Here is a 17584-nt window from a genome sequence, read left to right as displayed (position 1 = left end):
TTTTCAAAATATAAATCAAAATAAGTTTGGCCAAAAAACAAAACAAAAAACATAGCTTATACTCAGGAAGATGTGGTAATCCATCTTGGAAATGTTCATGTATCTGTCCCCTGACCTGTCTAAAGAATGCTGTAGAAGTTGTCATATTAAAGGGTGCCGGTGTCAAAATTCCACCACTCGGCCACGCTGTAACACCTGGCTAACAAATCAAGTAGGGAGTTGCTTGTTGGGGTGAGACACAGTGAGGCCCTTGTGTGCCCCGTGGTTGCCGTGGCAGCCATGAAGGCCCAACAGGAATCTTCAACACGAGGTGGCTAATGGGGCTCTGGTGAAATAAGTCCTCAACACCAGATCAGGTGGAGGATGCTGAGAAGGTGGATGAAGGCTTTTTGTTGTGTGTGTGTGTGTGTGTGACGGTTGATGATCACTGCACACACACCAACATAAAAATTAAACGTTCCACCAATCATTGAATGTTTCATTTCTAATCCACTGTGGCAGCACATGGAGCCAAAATCACGCTCTTGGTCTTGTTGTCCAATAATATAAAAGTAACCGTCCTTAAGGAAAGTCCATTTACTCACGTACTACACTCGAGTGCAAATTTGAGGTAATTATACTTTGAGCTTTCTGATTTTCTGCAACTTACTCAAATCCAACAGCTTTAGCTGGTTTGCAGATTTAGAATAACAAAAATATATATAATCAAAGAAATTATATTATGGCATCAATCAGGCTTCAATTCTCAAACAGTTTGAAGTAAAGTAACATAGAACCTATGTATAAATGTAATATTAGCTCCACATTTCTTTGTTTCAACAAGTAAAGTTATGTACACATTAATGCACCAACAATTATAATCAATTTAAAAATAACCTCAAAGGGGCCTTTCTGCATAATGAGCGCTTTTAATTTTGGTGTTTTAAGAATATTTTGATGCAAATACTTTTTTACTTAGCCACTCAGCTACAGGAATCTCAGAGTTTACTGTGGGAGGGAATAAAAACAGCAACAAAAATGTTTAATAAATGAATTTAATACAGTAAAAGCATAAGAAATACTTGTAAAAGTACATCATGAAACATTTCTACTGATTTATGTGTCTTTGTTCTAATGTTGATAAATGCACCATAATCAGACTGTAAAAAGGATGTTTAAAACAGTTCCCACATATTTACACATTTATATCGACTTTAAAAATGACAATGAGTTAAAAAAAAAAAGAATCTGAAGCTGGGTGAAAGTCAAAATGAGTAAAGCTTGGGATGGATTATGTGTTATTATTCATTCCAGTCAAGCAGCAGAACTCCACTAGCTCACATTTGGAAAAATAAATACAGATTACAGCATTGTAGGCTTCTGACACTCGATACAAACAACAGCTTTATACACAATGGACACCGTGTGCTTCCGAAGTATAAAACAAGCTTTGCGATGACTGACCACTTCATGCACTAAGTGTAGAAGAGCTCCATCTGTTCCAAGAGCTTCCTCATCCTGAAAACGCAAGTCAGTCCCGACGTGGGATCCTCAGCCAGTTCTTCAGGCTCTGCGGTCAAAATCACTGACCATCTTCTTGATGTGCGACAGTTTGCCCTTCAGATATTTACACCTGTGCTTCTTCACCTGATAATCTGCAGACTGGGGATAATAAAAAAAAATTATCCTACATAATCAATATCTATAGATTAAAAGCCAAGTGGCCTCTGTGTGCATGTATGTGTGTATGGCTTCAATCACAAACAAACTGGGGAGAGCTGACATTTGTTGTTTGGTATGTTTATGTAATTTGGGTAAAGGATAAACAGCGTTAAAAAATTCTAAGTTGATAGGACAAATATTTTTGTAGAAATTAGAGATATTAGCTAACAACAGTGAACAATGGGCATTGATAATTACATTCTGGACACACATGCTGTTCCAGTAGGAGGCAGTAAATCATCTATATATTAAATGCAAAGTGGAATCTGTGCATGTGTGATGTTAAGTAAGTTCAAGTACATAATATAATTGTAAATACATGGATGACACAAAAAAGTGAAAATACTTATTTCCATTGTGGTCCATTTAAAAATCAAATGACAAAATAGAAGTAATAATAACATAATAATACTGATAATAATAATAGTGTATATGATTACAAGAACCTAAACAATTTATAAATACATTAAGACAGTAAACTAATATTAAAGAATTATGTAATTAAGAGGAAATAAAAGGGCTGAGCGCTTCCTCTAAAAAAATGTTGAGGTCTAAAATTGTATTCATGTAACATTCTGGACTCACTCCATTCCAATTCATTATAGAAACTTTGCTTAATTTATTACCACCCTTGAATAATGTCAGCTACCTATTTTAGAAACACTACCTAATCTAGAGCCCGTGGATCCCCACGGGCAACACGCTAGTTACCCGCTATTACCACTACATGCTACCAACAGCTTTAATTTGTCAAAATTAAACTGTTGATGTTACTGTGGAACACACATACCTTTTTTATTTTCGTTATCCTGTGATACTCATCCAGAGCATCCTGTCAAAAAAAGAGCAAAACACAGATTTCAGTAGGGGGGGAAAAAAATAATTTTTTTTTGTTGTGCATATATTTTTGGACTGGTTGCACAATCATGTTTTTGGATGTCACATTATTCCCAACATTCAAAGGAATGGACTGTTAGATTCCATGTATATCGGTGGTGACTCCATTTCCTGAAAGTGCTTCAGAGTAAAAGGTATTTTAAGGTCAAAGGGCAGCTGGAGCTGATCTCACCAGGTACTGCGGGCTGCCCTCCTGCAGCTCATCCAGCTCTCGGTCCACGTCGGCCAAGTTCTTGTTGATGCCATCGAGCTCCGCCTGCAGGTCTTTGTACTCCTGGTGGTCACGGTCAAATTCATGCTTGTAGTCGTTGCGCTCCTGCTCATTTGCAATGGGAGGAAACTCACTGAGGCCCAAATGAGAGGAGGGGTGAGGAAAAAAGAATATTAAATATTAAAGCAAAAATGTACAGTTTAATCCACATGTAGTTGGACGCTGACAAACACGTTTAGCTGAGTAAACTTTTCAGGTATCTGATTAATAGTTATCAAAGCTAACTTTTTGGTTAGCTGTGCCCACCACTGGTCAGGAGCACAGAAACTCACTGGCCTTTTATATACACACACAAACACACACGCTGATTACAAGCAAACAGCGCTCAGATGAGGAGGGTGGTTGTCATGATCCTCTGGCTCCCCCTTGTCACTGTCCCTAGTGTAGATATTGTTTGGGGTCCCTGTGAGTTTTCATGTATGTCTGCTGTCTTTATCCTTGTATGTCTTTGGTGTTTATTTAAATGTTCTGAGTCATTGTAGTCTGGTGTTATTGTCAGTTTCATTCCAGGGTTTATTTCATCATGGTTTTGTTTCTGTATTTATTGTAGTTAGTTCTTCCTGTTATATTGTGGTGGGCATTGTTTCCTTGTGTGTTTTGTTAACTTTCTTACTGTGTCTTTATCCAGCTGTTGTCAATTAGTGTTTAGCTGTTGTCAATTAGTGTTTACCCTCACCTGTGTCTCGTGTGGGATTACCTCGTGTATTTATACCCCTGTATTTCTCTCATGTGTCGCCCAAATGTGGTGTGCTTTTGCCATCTTTCTCACCCTCGTTTCCAGTGTACAACTTCTCGTTGCTGAACCTTGTTTCCTAGTGACCATTTAGATTTTGCCTGCCGGTTTGGACACTTTGCTTGTGATTGTTCCTCTCTGCCTTCCTGACCTCTCACCTGCAAATCCCCTCACAGACACTGTTGCCAGTTTGGGACTCCTCTCCCATGTACTGACCTTTGACCTCTACCTGAGTGAGTCATTAAAGACATTGTTGTTGTTTTGTTTTTACTTCCTGGTATTATCTCTGCATTGGGGTCTGAACCCATCTCCCACCCGTGACAGTGGTATGTAGTTTTTGGATCTCACACATTGTTTTGACTTTGACCTTCAAAATGATCTTAATTCGGGACATTGAGGTGTGCAACTGTGAGGAAAAAGTGGTTTCTTGTTCACACAACTCCTCCAAGGCTGTGAAATATTCAAAATTGAAACAATTACAAAAAGGTCTGTAACTTTACATCTGACCTTTTGCTTTGATCTTCAGATGACCTTTATGCAGGACAGTGAAACAGATGCTGATCTCGAAATAGACGAGATATCAAAACCAAATTAAAACTACGATCGTTGCCAATGTTGAAGGATCATTCTGTGTTCCTTACATTATGGCAGTCATCTCAGATTTACTGCATCTTCTATCCATTGATAAACAGGTTACTATCTTTTCCAATCAAATTACTGGCAGGAGCACGTCGGACACACATTAAAATGAAGGAAAATGACAAACCACAAGGAGTCATTGTAGAGATTTGGCCGACTGAGGCTTGTCAAAGTTAAATAAACGTGCATAAAGTATAGATTTAGAGTGAGTGGTCCTTAAAGTCTCTCTCTTGTCCACTCTACCAAGATGTCATGACCTTGAAACTGGTGAAAAACCTGCTCTTTACAGTATTCACCCAACAATAACAAATTACATTAACGCTTAAAGACAAGTGCAACTTGTCAGCAGTTAGAGTTTCTTCTTACGTGTCAAAGTCTGTGTCGTCCAGCTCGTCCCCAGAGGAGGCGTAGTCGGTGTCGTAGTCCTGACCATCAGCCCGACGTGCTCGACCGGGGCGTCTCTTTTTAGGTCGCCCAGCAGAGCTGGTTTCTTCTGAGTTATTGCTGTATGGAGCACCATTCTGCAGAGGGCGCTCTTCTTCAACTACAGGCCTGTGGGGAGAGACAGAGAATTCATATTTTTTACATTATAAACAATTAACGATCAGTTTTGCTGTGTTGCTGTTATTGTAAATCTTCCTTTGTATTTGCAAGTTTCCAGCAGTAGATCCATAATAGTGTGAGTATACAACTGAAAAATGTGTGGTCTGAAATACTGTTTTAAAATGTAGAACAGGGATAGCAAACTGGTGCTGTGGGGGCCACATACAGACGCCACTGTCAATGAATGAAGCCCAGTCATAATATTTAACAATACAGATATTTCAACGTGCATGTTGATATGTTTGCAAACAATATCAACCATGAAGGACTTCAACTTATTGTCATAACAGTGTGCACAAATTTTTTTTTTTTTTTTTTTGGCAGGACTTGAGATATTGATTCTCATTGAAAAAAAAAAAGAAAAAAAAAACACTGTTTACTTGGTTTTAGCACTGTAACCTCTTAGAGACTTAATAATAAATCTGTTGATGTACAACAATATCCTATTCACAAGTTCAAACATAGGAACACAAACCCCTCTTAAATTCTTTGTCAGACTTCAAAGTATTCCTTGATACTCTTAAAAATGTCCGTAACAGGAAAGATGTGAAAACCATAAACTTCCATAAAAGAATGGCCGCTGCCACAGGTAGATGTTTTTTTTTTGTCATTGTCCAGTGTGTTTTTATCATAATTGAGAGTAGATTTAACTTGTATTTTTAGCTTGTGCTGACTAGTAAGCAATTATAAAAAATATTCCGCTCAAATTTCCCATCAAAATTTCCCATCGATGGGATACACAGGCTTAGAAGGGGTTTTGAAGTGGACCTTCTTGGTGGTCAAGGGGTATTTTAGATAACCAATTTGTATGTGAATAGTTTGTAACCATTATTTCAAAAATTTGCAGTTTGTCAGCCTGTAACAACATGTTACGTTTTTGTTTGTGAAGCAGCATTAAACTGTAAAAGGTATGACTTCTTTAAATGTGACCTTGTGTAGCTGTAACTGGATCACAGAGCTCTGAAGTGCCACCTACATTGCACTTGGTGCATAAAAACAGTGTAACTCGTACTTCTTATGGTGGGGCTGGTACTCACTCTGGTGTGTAGCTGTAGGGAGGTTTGTCGTAGTTGGTGCTCGTGTCATCTAGGTGACTCCTGGAACCAGACATAGGAACAGCCTCAGGAGGGACCGACACGTTGTTCACCTTAAATAAATAAATTATATATTTAAAAAAATATACCGTGATGATCAGTGTCCCTCTGTTTAGACAGTCATACACAACACAATGATTCAATTAAATTTATTTATACCGTGCTTTTTAAAATCACAAAAAAAGTAACCCCAGTGCACCTCGCAAAAGTAAAGTCTAATCTTACAAACCCCCTGAGCAAGCGTGTCAGCAACAGTGGTTGGGGTTAACTCCCTCCAACGTTTTTGAGGAAGAAACCTCAAGCAGACCAGATTCAGAGGGGTGACCCACCGCTTTGGCCACTCTAACGATAACAAGGATCAAGTGAACATAACACAGAATTGTAAAATATGCAAAACAGAAATAAGCATCCCAGTGATAAAGTCCAACAGGCATTGTGACACCACGTCCTCAGACGGGACCGCAGCATGGACAATCTTCACTGATATTATTACAAGCAGACAGACACGGGTGCACAGACTGTGGGAGTGGCCACAGGGAGGACAAACAGGAAAAACTAAAGTATCCAAAAGGTTATTGTGTGTGCATGCCAAATATAATTTGTTGCAGGTGTCCAAATACTGTAAATATGGATCCAGTTCTGCCTTGTGTATCTGACTGGTGCTGAACACACAATGTGAGATCACGGATGACCAACACAAAGAAATGAAAAAGAAAAGAGGACATGCACACGTTTACCACAAGAAATTACCATTTATCATTTCCTCAAGGTGGAAAGTACCAAAAACTGACAAATGAAGAAAATAGTTGTAAAAAAAAAAAAAAAAAAAGTCAGGCAGTTTATGCTTTGCTGAAAGTTTGCTGGCAGGGGGTCAAGCTTTCCCACCATTCAACAGATGCAGCCTTTCCAGCGAACATTTTCTTTTTTGTTGTTTTTGCTCATTTCAGATTATCACATGGGATTTATTTGTGCCATGGTGGTTTGTAGCACACAGCATCTGAGTGAGAGAGTTTTCACCACAGGCTGTAGTTCCTGGACCCTGTCCACCCTGCGCTGTGAAACACTCCTGGGACTGTGTAGGAGGAGAGTTTCATGTTTAATAATGTTGTCATGTACTGGTGAAACAGTTCCACGTCATACCTCCTACAGAGTTTAGATGGCGATCAAGTAATCTGTATATTACAGCGGTGAGATCCGTTCAGCTCCAAGCCTCTGACGCGTGCAATGGCACATTACTGCACATGAGATCATGGACAGGCGTGCCTGCCCGTGGTATCACAGATATGATGGGCACAATATTTCATATCATGTCACCCATGGGAAGGATTGGAAATCTATCGGTGCTGTAAGGTCTATTATGGAAATAACAGCCTGTTCAGATCTGCAGTGGCATGCGCTGTGCAACACATTGACCTGCAGTGTCACACGGTGTTTGATTTGATTGGGCACTCTTCACATCCACTGCACATGATGAATGCATGCCACATACATCTTATTACATAAACATTTCCTTTGCCCGGGAAACAGTGAAGGTGGACATATGTGGCACAACATGCTTGCAGGCTTTACCGTGACCGATCCTTCTCAGAGCTCAATCAGATCATTTCATATGCTGTTATGACACCATCAAAATATGTAGATTGCAATCAGATGATGCACAAACTGCACATAGACCGCCGTCAGATGTGTGTCCCATCTCGATAGCGCCAAGAGTGTTTTGAACTGTGTAACACGCTCGGGACAGCCAATCGAATGGGACCAACTACGTATGTAGACTGCTCAGAAACTGTTGTCCATCAGTCTTCAGACCGCACCTCAATACTTCCCGACTGTGGCTGGAAGTGTCATTCTGTTGCCATTCAGCCTCAACTGGCCTATGTGTGACGGGGTCTAAGCAGTCACAACAGCCATTTCCTTTTTTTTTTTTTTTAAACAAAGTCTACTACCATTTGTCCTACCACATTCCTGTCCGTGACACTATATCTACCCATTACTTCCTCATCACCTCTGCTCCTTTCACCCTCATGCCCATTGAAGTCTACTCCTATCACCACTCTTTCAAGTTTGAGTACATTCCCTATTACTTCATCTAACTCAGTCCAGAAATCTACACACACAACATACTTGTGGGGCATATGCACTGATGACATTCATCATCACCCTTTCAGTTTCCAACTTCACATTCATCACCCTGTCAGACCCCCACTTATCTTCAACATACTTTTAACATGCTCTTCTTTTAGAATGACCCCAACACCATTTCTCCTCCCATCCACACCATGATACAACTTGAACCCACCTCCGACACTGATGGGCTTGCGTCCCTGTGTCCTTCAATCAGCGCATGTGTGACGGGGGTATTATCCTTTACACTGAGCAATTTTTCGAACTGGGTGGCACAGTGGATTAGTGGTTAGCACTGTGGCCTCACAGCAAGAAGGTCCTGGGATCACTTCCCACCTGTTTTTTTCTGTGTGGAGTTTCCATGTTCTCACTGTGTGCACTTCAGCTTCCTCCCAAACTTTAAAAATTGACCGTAGGTATGAATGTGTTTGTCTGTCTACATGTAGCACTGCAATAGACTGGCAGCTTGTCCAGGGTGTACACGGCCTCTTGCCCGGTATCCGATGGGATCAGCTCCAGCTCCCTGATGACTTAATTAGAATAAGTGGGTATAGAAAGAATTTTTCCAACTTCTGCCCCACACACACACATATATATATATATATATATATATATATATATATATATATATAAAATCACACACCAACACCACACTAGACTGTCTTGTTCTGTCTCCAGTGGCTTTACCATCCTAAATGCCAGCTGATGTGCAGACCTTCCTGCCAGTCAAAGTGTAACGGCACAGTGGAAAAAGGTCAAAGTAAATGTAAGTAAGCTTACGTTTAATGATAAATATCAGTTGAGTATTGTGAATAATGATGCAAAATAAATACATATAAAAATAATATTCCTCAAACAAATATCAGCTGGGTATTGTGCATAATGGTGCAAAAATAAATAAATAGAAATTGGCTGTATCAACTAAAAATATCAGAATGACCAGATTAACAACCCGCCTGCCGTCAATGATAAATATCAGATGAGTGTTGTGAATAATGAAGTCAGAGGTTGAGTGTATCACTGGAGTACACAGTTCTTGAATTTCACATCCATTTTCAATACTCCATTTTTCAAGTCACAAGCTTTTTCATAATAACCTTCATTTTTATTAAATTTTTGTTATTGATAGATGGACGTCATTTTGTGTGTTGATGTGTCATACAGTCACTGATGGAACTCGTGGAGATAAATCTGGGATTAAACTGTTGCACACCTACATTAATCAAACCTTCAAACTCTGCATCATGTCTGAATAAATAATAATAAAATTAAGGGCAGGTTCAGACTCGTCCTCTTAAATTAACCTGTAAAACTGAACTCCACCCAAATGTTGGCACACACCAGTGTGCACGTATGTGCTGCAGGTCTGAACCGTGACACCACGTCAGCACGTTGTACAGTAAAATGACTCCTCGGTGTCAGGTTACAGTGACACCAGGTGGGCTTTATGGAGTTCCAGTCAGACCAGTTCTACCTCGACGCTGTTCTGAGGTAAACTCACCTTTGACAATTTTCCTCACCTGCGTCTCATTTTTAGCTGTTAAAATAAAGTGTCTCATTTGCTCCTACATCATACGCTAAAAATGACAAGTTGCACACCTCAGTAACTCCACGAGCAGGACGCTGACAGTATACAAGAACATCTCCTTGAACCGTTCATGTTCACTCAAGTTCAAATTCCTGGGAAAAAAAAAAAAGCTCCAGTATTCATAGATTAACTTTTCCCCTCATGGATCCATGTTCAGAAAGAGTAAACGTTTTCACAACCCAAAATGATTTGATGCATTCTGCGCACGACTCTTATACACAGTCACCAGTGGCTGGTTGAACGGCAGAAACTTTTCAAAATCACACGTGACAATATACCCAAAGGTCCTCAGAATTTCCCATGAAGGGAAGACGAACTGCAGAGGTCTTAAAAATCTTTAACGGTTTTGGTGCCCAAAAATAAAACAAGTTCTGTAACGTATATAAACCACCTATTCATGTTAGTCTGGTCCAAGGGGTAGAAGGAGAAGAAAGGTAAAAGGGTGTGATTCTGCTGTTTTTTTTTTTTTTTTAAATCATATCTATTGGTTGGTAAGGTTAGACCTTACTTGTGTGAAGCGCCTTGAGGCAACTTGGTGCTATATAAATGAAAATACTATTCATGAAATGCAGAGGCATTTCTTTTGAAATATTCAATATACTTTGTTACTATTAACCCAAATGTAAATTACATATTACAGACATTATGTGTTTATATGTATAGATCACATTATTGAAGGGTCTTTGATTATTGTTTCCATCAAGGCCATTTATTACTTGGCACATTCCATCCATTCATTCTCTAAACCCACTTAATCATCACAGGAGGGCTCTGGCCTGTCTCAGTGGTCATTGGGTGAGAGACGGGGTACACCCTGGCAGGCCGTCAGCCTATCACAAAGCCGACACACAGGAAGGAAGCTGGAGCAAACCCACGCAAACACAGGGAGAACATGTAACATCCACACATTCGCCTGTGAGCACACCTTGTGGAAGGAGTGGTCCAGCCCCCTTATCGGAATTCCTTTGTCTGAGAAGTTGCTGAGAGACTGGCGCTGTGCTTGATCAAAATTTTTTCAAAAACTGTGAGGCACATCCGAATGGACACCATTCGAGAAATTCAGCTGGTTTTCGGTGAAAATTTTAACGGCTGATGAGAGATTTTGGATTGTTTCTATCGCTGTAGCGCTCCGAGGCGACATCGTCATCCTGTTTCAAGCTGAAAACCTAATTTAAGCCTCTGTTGACCGAGGACGTCGTGAGAGAACAGAGAACTTTCAGAAGAGGTCGGCATCAGCAGTTTATCCGGACATTCCACTGTTAAAGGAGATTTTTTTTAATGAAAGACGTGCGGACGGATTGGTGCAGCCAGCGCGGCCTGCCCGCCACAGGAAAAACACCTCTGTTGGAAGCCTTAAGGACAAGTTGGAACATGCCCTGCTGTTAAACAATTTCTCAGATACTCACTCAACTGAAAGCCACCAAAAGCCGCCTGGATTTTACAAATGGTTATCAACATGGAGGTGTTTTTCATTAAAAAAAATCTCCTTTAACAGTGGAATGTCCGGATAAACTGCTGATTCCGACCTCTTCTGAAAGTTCTCTGTTCTCTCACGACGTCCTGGGTCAACAGAGGCTTAAATTTGGAGGTTTTCAGCTTGAAACAGGATGATGACGTCGCCTCGGAGTGCTGCGCAACGTCCCGCTCCGTGGGAAGTCCTTACAGCGATAGAAACAATCCAAAATCTCTCAGCCGTTAAAATTTACACCGAAAACCAGCTGAATTTCTCGAATGGTCTCCACTCGGATGTGCCTCACAGTTCTTGAAAAAATTTTGATCAAGCACAGCACGTCTCTCAGCAACTTCTCAGACAATGAAAATCCAACGAGGGGGCTGGACTACTCCTTCCACAAGGCATGCTCACAGGCGAATGACGTCACCGACAGGCGTGAAAAAACTCATGCATGTGCACGAGGGTTGAAGCTTGGCTGATGTAATCACACGTGATTCAAATCCATATAGTTTTTTTTTTTTAACTAAAACTGTCGGTTTCTTTTCTAATAGACCTCGTATTTCAATAACAGGTCAGTAAAACTGCTCCATTAAAAAGGGATGAACTTAAAATGTGAAAAATAAAAGTTGAATATCTACAATATCTTTCAACTTATGTCGACATAATGCAGAAGGGAAATTTTAAATACTGACAAATTTTACCCAAAATCAAAAAGTATACAAACAGGTTTGTATGGGGGGCAGTTAGGGGCTTTTTTCCTGGTATCACAGGTTGGTTTGCACATTAAGAGAACTATGGGTCCTAGGCAGAATTTGTTAGAGTTCTTTTTACTGTACATGGTTTCAACATTCATCCAGGCGTTGGCCACACCTTGAAACCAAGCACAGTGAAGCAAAAGAAGGCATTGCACTGTTCTTCCCCCTCCGATAAACATTTGACAGTCGCCAAACAGGTTGCACCACTTCAGCAGAAGAGCAGACTGCGAGCGCACCAGCAGAGACTCATGGATCGACTATGCCAGCAGGCTGCATTTCGTACGTGGGAGAATTCAGCCATTTACCAACACGCTGATAACTCACCCATGCTTCTACGTCCTGAGGAGGGGTCACGTCGTCAATGACCTTCACCCGCTTCCACAAAATGTTGCTTTTGCCATAGCTGTTGATCTTCTGTCGCGTCTTCAGAGCAAAGACGAGCATGATGATCAGCGCTGCAGCAACGAGGAAACCAAACACCACAGCGATGGCCTAAAATTACAAAAAAAAAAAAAAAAATGCAGGGTAGAATTAGCAAACTCCATGTATGAAAATGGCTGCCCTAACGTGCTCATTATATATGTGTGCATTCACCTCCTGAGGCTCCACGACACAGTAGTGGTAGAGGTACTGATTGATAAACACTCCTGAAGGTTGCGGTTGCTGATACTGGGCGCACAGGCCGGCGATCTGGTTGCCGTAGACTGACCCAGTAGACTGGGCCATAGGGTTCACTGCCATCAAGTACACCATGGAGGCGATTAGCATTAGCAATGCTAGAATGGCACATATAATCAACACTGCAAGGTAGAACCTCCGGCTCTCGGAAAGGCTTTGGTGAGACACAACGATGATGAAGATGACCAGGGTGAAGATGAAGGTGATGCCTGCCATAGCAATAATAAAACCCTTCGCCTTCCGAGGGTCGTTGTAGTTGCCTCCAATTCCGCCGTAACCATAGTTGTTTCCAGCTCCATATGCGCCGTCATACCCCCCATAGCTCCCCCCATAGGTCCCCCCATAGCCTCCACCAATGCCAGCAAAGCCAGTCAGCCCCGCCTGGGTGTCCCACGCTAATGTGGACGCAACACAAGCAAATATGCCCACGCACAGCACAATAACTATGATGGCCATGATTTTGAGAATGCCTGGTGGAGACGTCCAGCGGTAGAAATGCTGAAACTCATCGTCTGGGTAATAGGAATATGCTGGCTGGGGTGGGATGTTACTGCAAAGAGTGAAACATAACAAAAACATTGTCTTAATATAGATTTTCAAATAATGACTGGTTTAGTTAGAAATTCTTTAAACATGCATGTTCTGTGCACTTTGTGAATCTGTACTGTTCACAAATGGGACCTGGGCAATATTGGAATTGTGCTACTGCGGAAGACTCCCAGAAGTGTTTAAGGCCATGGTCCACTATTGTTCAAGTTCCAAAGTTTCATGTATTTTACAAAGATTATGTCCTAAACCAAAACAACTTCAGATAAAATAAATTTACAAAGTTGCTAGGTAGCTGACACGGGTTCACAGGATCATCCCAACTCCAGATGTTCTTCAGGAACTAGCAGTCAATATTTGTAGAAAAATAATTCCCATTATTCCATGCTTGCCAATTGTGTAGAAAATAAGCACAACGAAAAGGAAAACTCAACATATAAATTAATTGGATTCAGAACCATCAACTCAACATCGCTGATTGAACTCAGAGGAAATCATGTACAGCATAGAAAAGAAAGTGTACTCAGTGAGAATCTTCATAAATTAAAAAAAAAAAAAAATTAAGAGCATTTGACACCATTAACCACAATATATTAACTGAAAAATGGAAAGGTATGACATCAGGGGAACTGTACTAAACTGGCTGAAAAGCTATTTAGCAAACAGGCAGTAATTTGTACAGATAGATGAATATACACTCAACAAAAATATAAACGCAACACTTTTGGTTTTGCTCCCATTTTGTATGAGATGAACTCAAAGATCTAAAACTTTTTCCACATACACAATATTACCATTTCCCTCAAATATTGTTCACAAACCAGTCTAAATCTGTGATAGTGAGCACTTCTCCTTTGCTGAGATAATCCATACCACCTCACAGGTGTGCCATATCAAGATGCTGATTAGACACCATGATTAGTGCACAGGTGTGCCTTAGACTGTCCACAATAAAAGGCCACTCTGAAAGGTGCAGTTTTATCACACAGCACAATGCCACAGATGTCACAAGATTTGAGGGAGCGTGCAATTGGCATGCTGACAGCAGGAATGTCAACCAGAGCTGTTGCTCGTGTATTGAATGTTCATTTCTCTACCATAAGCCGTCTCCAAAGGCGTTTCAGAGAATTTGGCAGTACATCCAACCAGCCTCACAACCGCAGACCACGTGTAACCACACCAGCCCAGGACCTCCACATCCAGCATGTTCACCTCCAAGATCGTCTGAGACCAGCCACTCGGACAGCTGCTGAAACAATCGGTTTGCATAACCAAAGAATTTCTGTACAAACTGTCAGAAACCGTCTCAGGGAAGCTCATCTGCATGCTCGTCGTCCTCATCGGGGTCTCGACCTGACTCCAGTTCGTCGTCGTAACCGACTTGAGTGGGCAAATGCTCACATTCGCTGGCGTTTCGCACGTTGGAGAGGTGTTCTCTTCACGGATGAATCCTGGTTCACACTGTTCAGGGCAGATGACAGACAGCGTGTGTGGCGTCGTGTGGGTGAGCGGTTTTCTGATGTCAATGTTGTGGATCGAGTGGCCCATGGTGGCGGTGGGGTTATGGTATGGGCAGGCGTCTGTTATGGACGAAGAACACAGGTGCATTTTATTGATGCCATTTTGAATGCACAGAGATACCGTGACGAGATCCTGAGGCCCATTGTTGTGCCATACATCCAACAACATCACCTCATGTTGCAGCAGGATAATGCACGGCCCCATGTTGCAAGGATCTGTACACAATTCTTGGAAGCTGAAAATGTCCCAGTTCTTGCATGGCCGGCATACTCACCGGACATGTCACCCATTGAGCATGTTTGGGATGCTCTGGACCGGCGTATACGACAGCGTGTACCAGTTCCTGCCAATATCCAGCAACTTCGCACAGCCATTGAAGAGGAGTGGACCAACATTCCACAGGCCACAACTGACAACCTGATCAACTATGCGAAGGAGATGTGTTGCACTGCATGAGGCAAATGGTGGTCACACCAGATACTGACTGGTATCCCCCCCAGTAAGACAAAACTGCACCTTTCAGAGTGGCCTTTTATTGTGGGCAGTCTAAGGCACACCTGTGCACTAATCATGGTGTCTAATCAGCATCTTGGTATGGCACACCTGTGAGGTGGGATGGATTATCTCAGCAAAGGAGAAGTGCTCACTATCACAGATTTAGACTGGTTTGTGAACAATATTTGAGGGAAATGGTGATATTGTGTATGTGGAAAAAAGTTTTAGATCTTTGAGTTCATCTCATACAAAATGGGAGCAAAACCAAAAGTGTTGCGTTTATATTTTTGTTGAGTGTAAATCATCATGTAGGAATATCACCTGTGGTTACCTCAGGGATCTGTTTTGGGCCCAAAACAGATCTTTCTGTACATAAATGGCATATGTTGAGCATCCAAAACATTAAAATTTATTCTGTTTGCTGACGACAAACTGAAAAGGTTATTGTTAAGAGAGTGTATGAGGTATGAAAATACATATTTATATTGGACCACAAAATCAGATGGAAACCTCACTGAAGTTATGTTCAATCAAAGATGGGGAGTTATAATTTAGGAAGAGCGTTTAAAAAAAAGCACCGTGTTCACACAACTATGTGTATTTCAGTTTGTGGGATGGATTTGTGGAACAAGTCAGATGAAGAATTTCAGAGATGCACTGATCTAGAGCCCTTTAAAAAAATGCACAGAAGGAACACTTTAAGAACGTATGCAAATGAACATGTTCACAATGACAGATTGTTATGTCTAGCTAAAATAAAATCTTTTTGACTATATCATTTTTTGATTTATTCGATTATATTATTATTATTCCTTTCTTCGAAATGAATTCTAGTCAATTGTCAGACGGTCCCTAACTTTTTTGTAGGCTACTTCTGCATGATATTGGAAGACAAATCACTTGATTGTGCATGCTTCAGGTCACTGCACAGCCAAGGAGGACACATCCAGGCTGGACAAACTGATCAGGCGGGCTGACTCTGCGGTTGGCATGAACCTGTACTCTATGGACAAACTGCTGGACATTATGGACGATGCCAGTCACCTTCTGCACACCGTCATCAGCAACCAGAGGAGCCTATTCAGCCACAGACTGCTCCTTCCCAAGTGCAGGACCAACAGACTGAAAAACTCCTTTGTCCCACAAACCGTCAGACTGTACAACTCCTCACTCAGGAGGAGGAGTAACAGGAAGACAGGAGACAGGAAGGAGAGGAACAGTAGTAGCGAGCTGTATTTCTGGTATTTATATTTACATTTTGCAAATTGTTTTACTTCTACTTTTGATACTCAGTGTGTTTCTTACAATGCAGCTGGAACCTTGATCTCCCTGGACGAGTCTTCCCAAGGGATTAATAAAGTTCTGTCTAATCTAGATAATCTGACACACACACACCTGAAACCAAACCTCGCCCCAACTCCTATATGCCAGAAAACCACCTGTTTCCATTTCACTTTATTTTTATATTGCCAAATCACAACAAAGCTGCCTGAGTAAGATCTAACTGACCCACACATGTCACAGTGGTAAGGAAAAACTCCCTCTGTTCTACACAGAATGTATACCACAGAACATGATTATATGTTTAATGTCCAACACCTTGCTGATTTTGTCGGCGTTGTTTCTCCAGGGATGTGAGCTCGGATCATCACTTTGAACTCACTCTGCCGTGAGAAACACTACACACACTACTGTTACTGTAAAACACTGCAAAGAGTTCTCGTTTATGTCCAGATCACTTCTGACGCAAAGACCTACTTCATAGGTGGACTGAAGGCATCTGTTTGACAGAACACACGAACAAGATGTACTATTCATACTTACTATCCATTATCCTCGTAGGGAGGTGGACTCCCTTTGGGCCTGGAGGACATTGTTGCTGAACCCAGAATTAACAGATTTCTCCTGTTTGGACACAGAAATTAGAAATAAATCACTGTGGCACATCCGTGAGTGGGTTAAAACTTTACAGTATTCTCCTCATGATATTTTTAATTAAGTTATCACATCCTGCTTTTTGACTGGTCTGTATAAAGTAGCAGCCAATCAATAAAATATCTGTTTGCTGGTGGATTGTTAATAAAAAAAAATAATCCACACTGTTTTACAAGCTGCTGTAACAATGAAAATGTGAAAACCTCCAAAAAGGAAAAGACTCACCTGTTGTCAGAATCCTCAGTGACTCACCTGAAGTCTTTCAACTGAACCTGGTGCTGAGATGAAAAACAATCCAGGCCACACCCAAAGCCGTGACAACTCAGCCACGCCCACTGCACAGGTGTCAGGTAACGAGGTGGGAAGTCCTTCCTCCTTTGGAGGACGTGAAATTAATACATAGAAAAAGTAACTGTGTCTCATGTGAAATTAAATTTAAAAAATATCTATTATTATTGTTATTCACCTTTTGGAAGATAACTGTGTTATTATTATTATTATTCATCCTGGTATTCAGGTTTTACCAAATCACTTCAAAATAAGTTACGAAT

The 17584-nt window shown here is 41.1% G+C and overlaps 1 protein-coding gene across 1 annotated transcript; it reads right to left on the bottom strand.

The window, feature by feature from the left end:
- Nucleotides 1-1016: 1016 nt before the first annotated feature.
- On the bottom strand, nt 1017-17328 carry oclna (occludin a). The gene is made up of 9 exons (XM_034192629.1): nt 17259-17328; nt 16923-17003; nt 12453-13086; nt 12183-12350; nt 5882-5991; nt 4608-4793; nt 2771-2942; nt 2492-2533; nt 1017-1641 (listed from the first exon to the last, which is right to left on the bottom strand). The coding sequence occupies exons 2-9, from the start codon at nt 16970-16972 to the stop codon at nt 1543-1545; spliced, it is 1461 nt and encodes a 486-aa protein (XP_034048520.1). The 5' UTR covers nt 16973-17003; nt 17259-17328; the 3' UTR covers nt 1017-1542.
- Between the last annotated feature and the right edge of the window lie 256 nt (nt 17329-17584).

Source organism: Thalassophryne amazonica, chromosome 17 (genome assembly GCF_902500255.1).
Source record: "Thalassophryne amazonica chromosome 17, fThaAma1.1, whole genome shotgun sequence".
In the NCBI taxonomy this organism is placed as follows: Eukaryota; Metazoa; Chordata; class Actinopteri; order Batrachoidiformes; family Batrachoididae; genus Thalassophryne; species Thalassophryne amazonica.
This window is presented reverse-complemented; position numbering and strand designations above follow the sequence as displayed.

Coding starts and splice junctions, on each gene's coding strand:
- oclna (XM_034192629.1), bottom strand. CDS start 16,972: ATGTCCTCCAGGCCCAAAGGGAGTCCACCTCCCTACGAGGATAATGGA. Junction 13,087..16,922: donor CCCTACGAGGATAATGGATA/GTAAGTATGAAT, acceptor CACTCTTTGCAG/TAACATCCCACCCCAGCCAG. Junction 5,992..12,182: donor CTCAGGACGTAGAAGCATGG/GTGAGTTATCAG, acceptor TATTTATTTAAG/GTGAACAACGTGTCGGTCCC.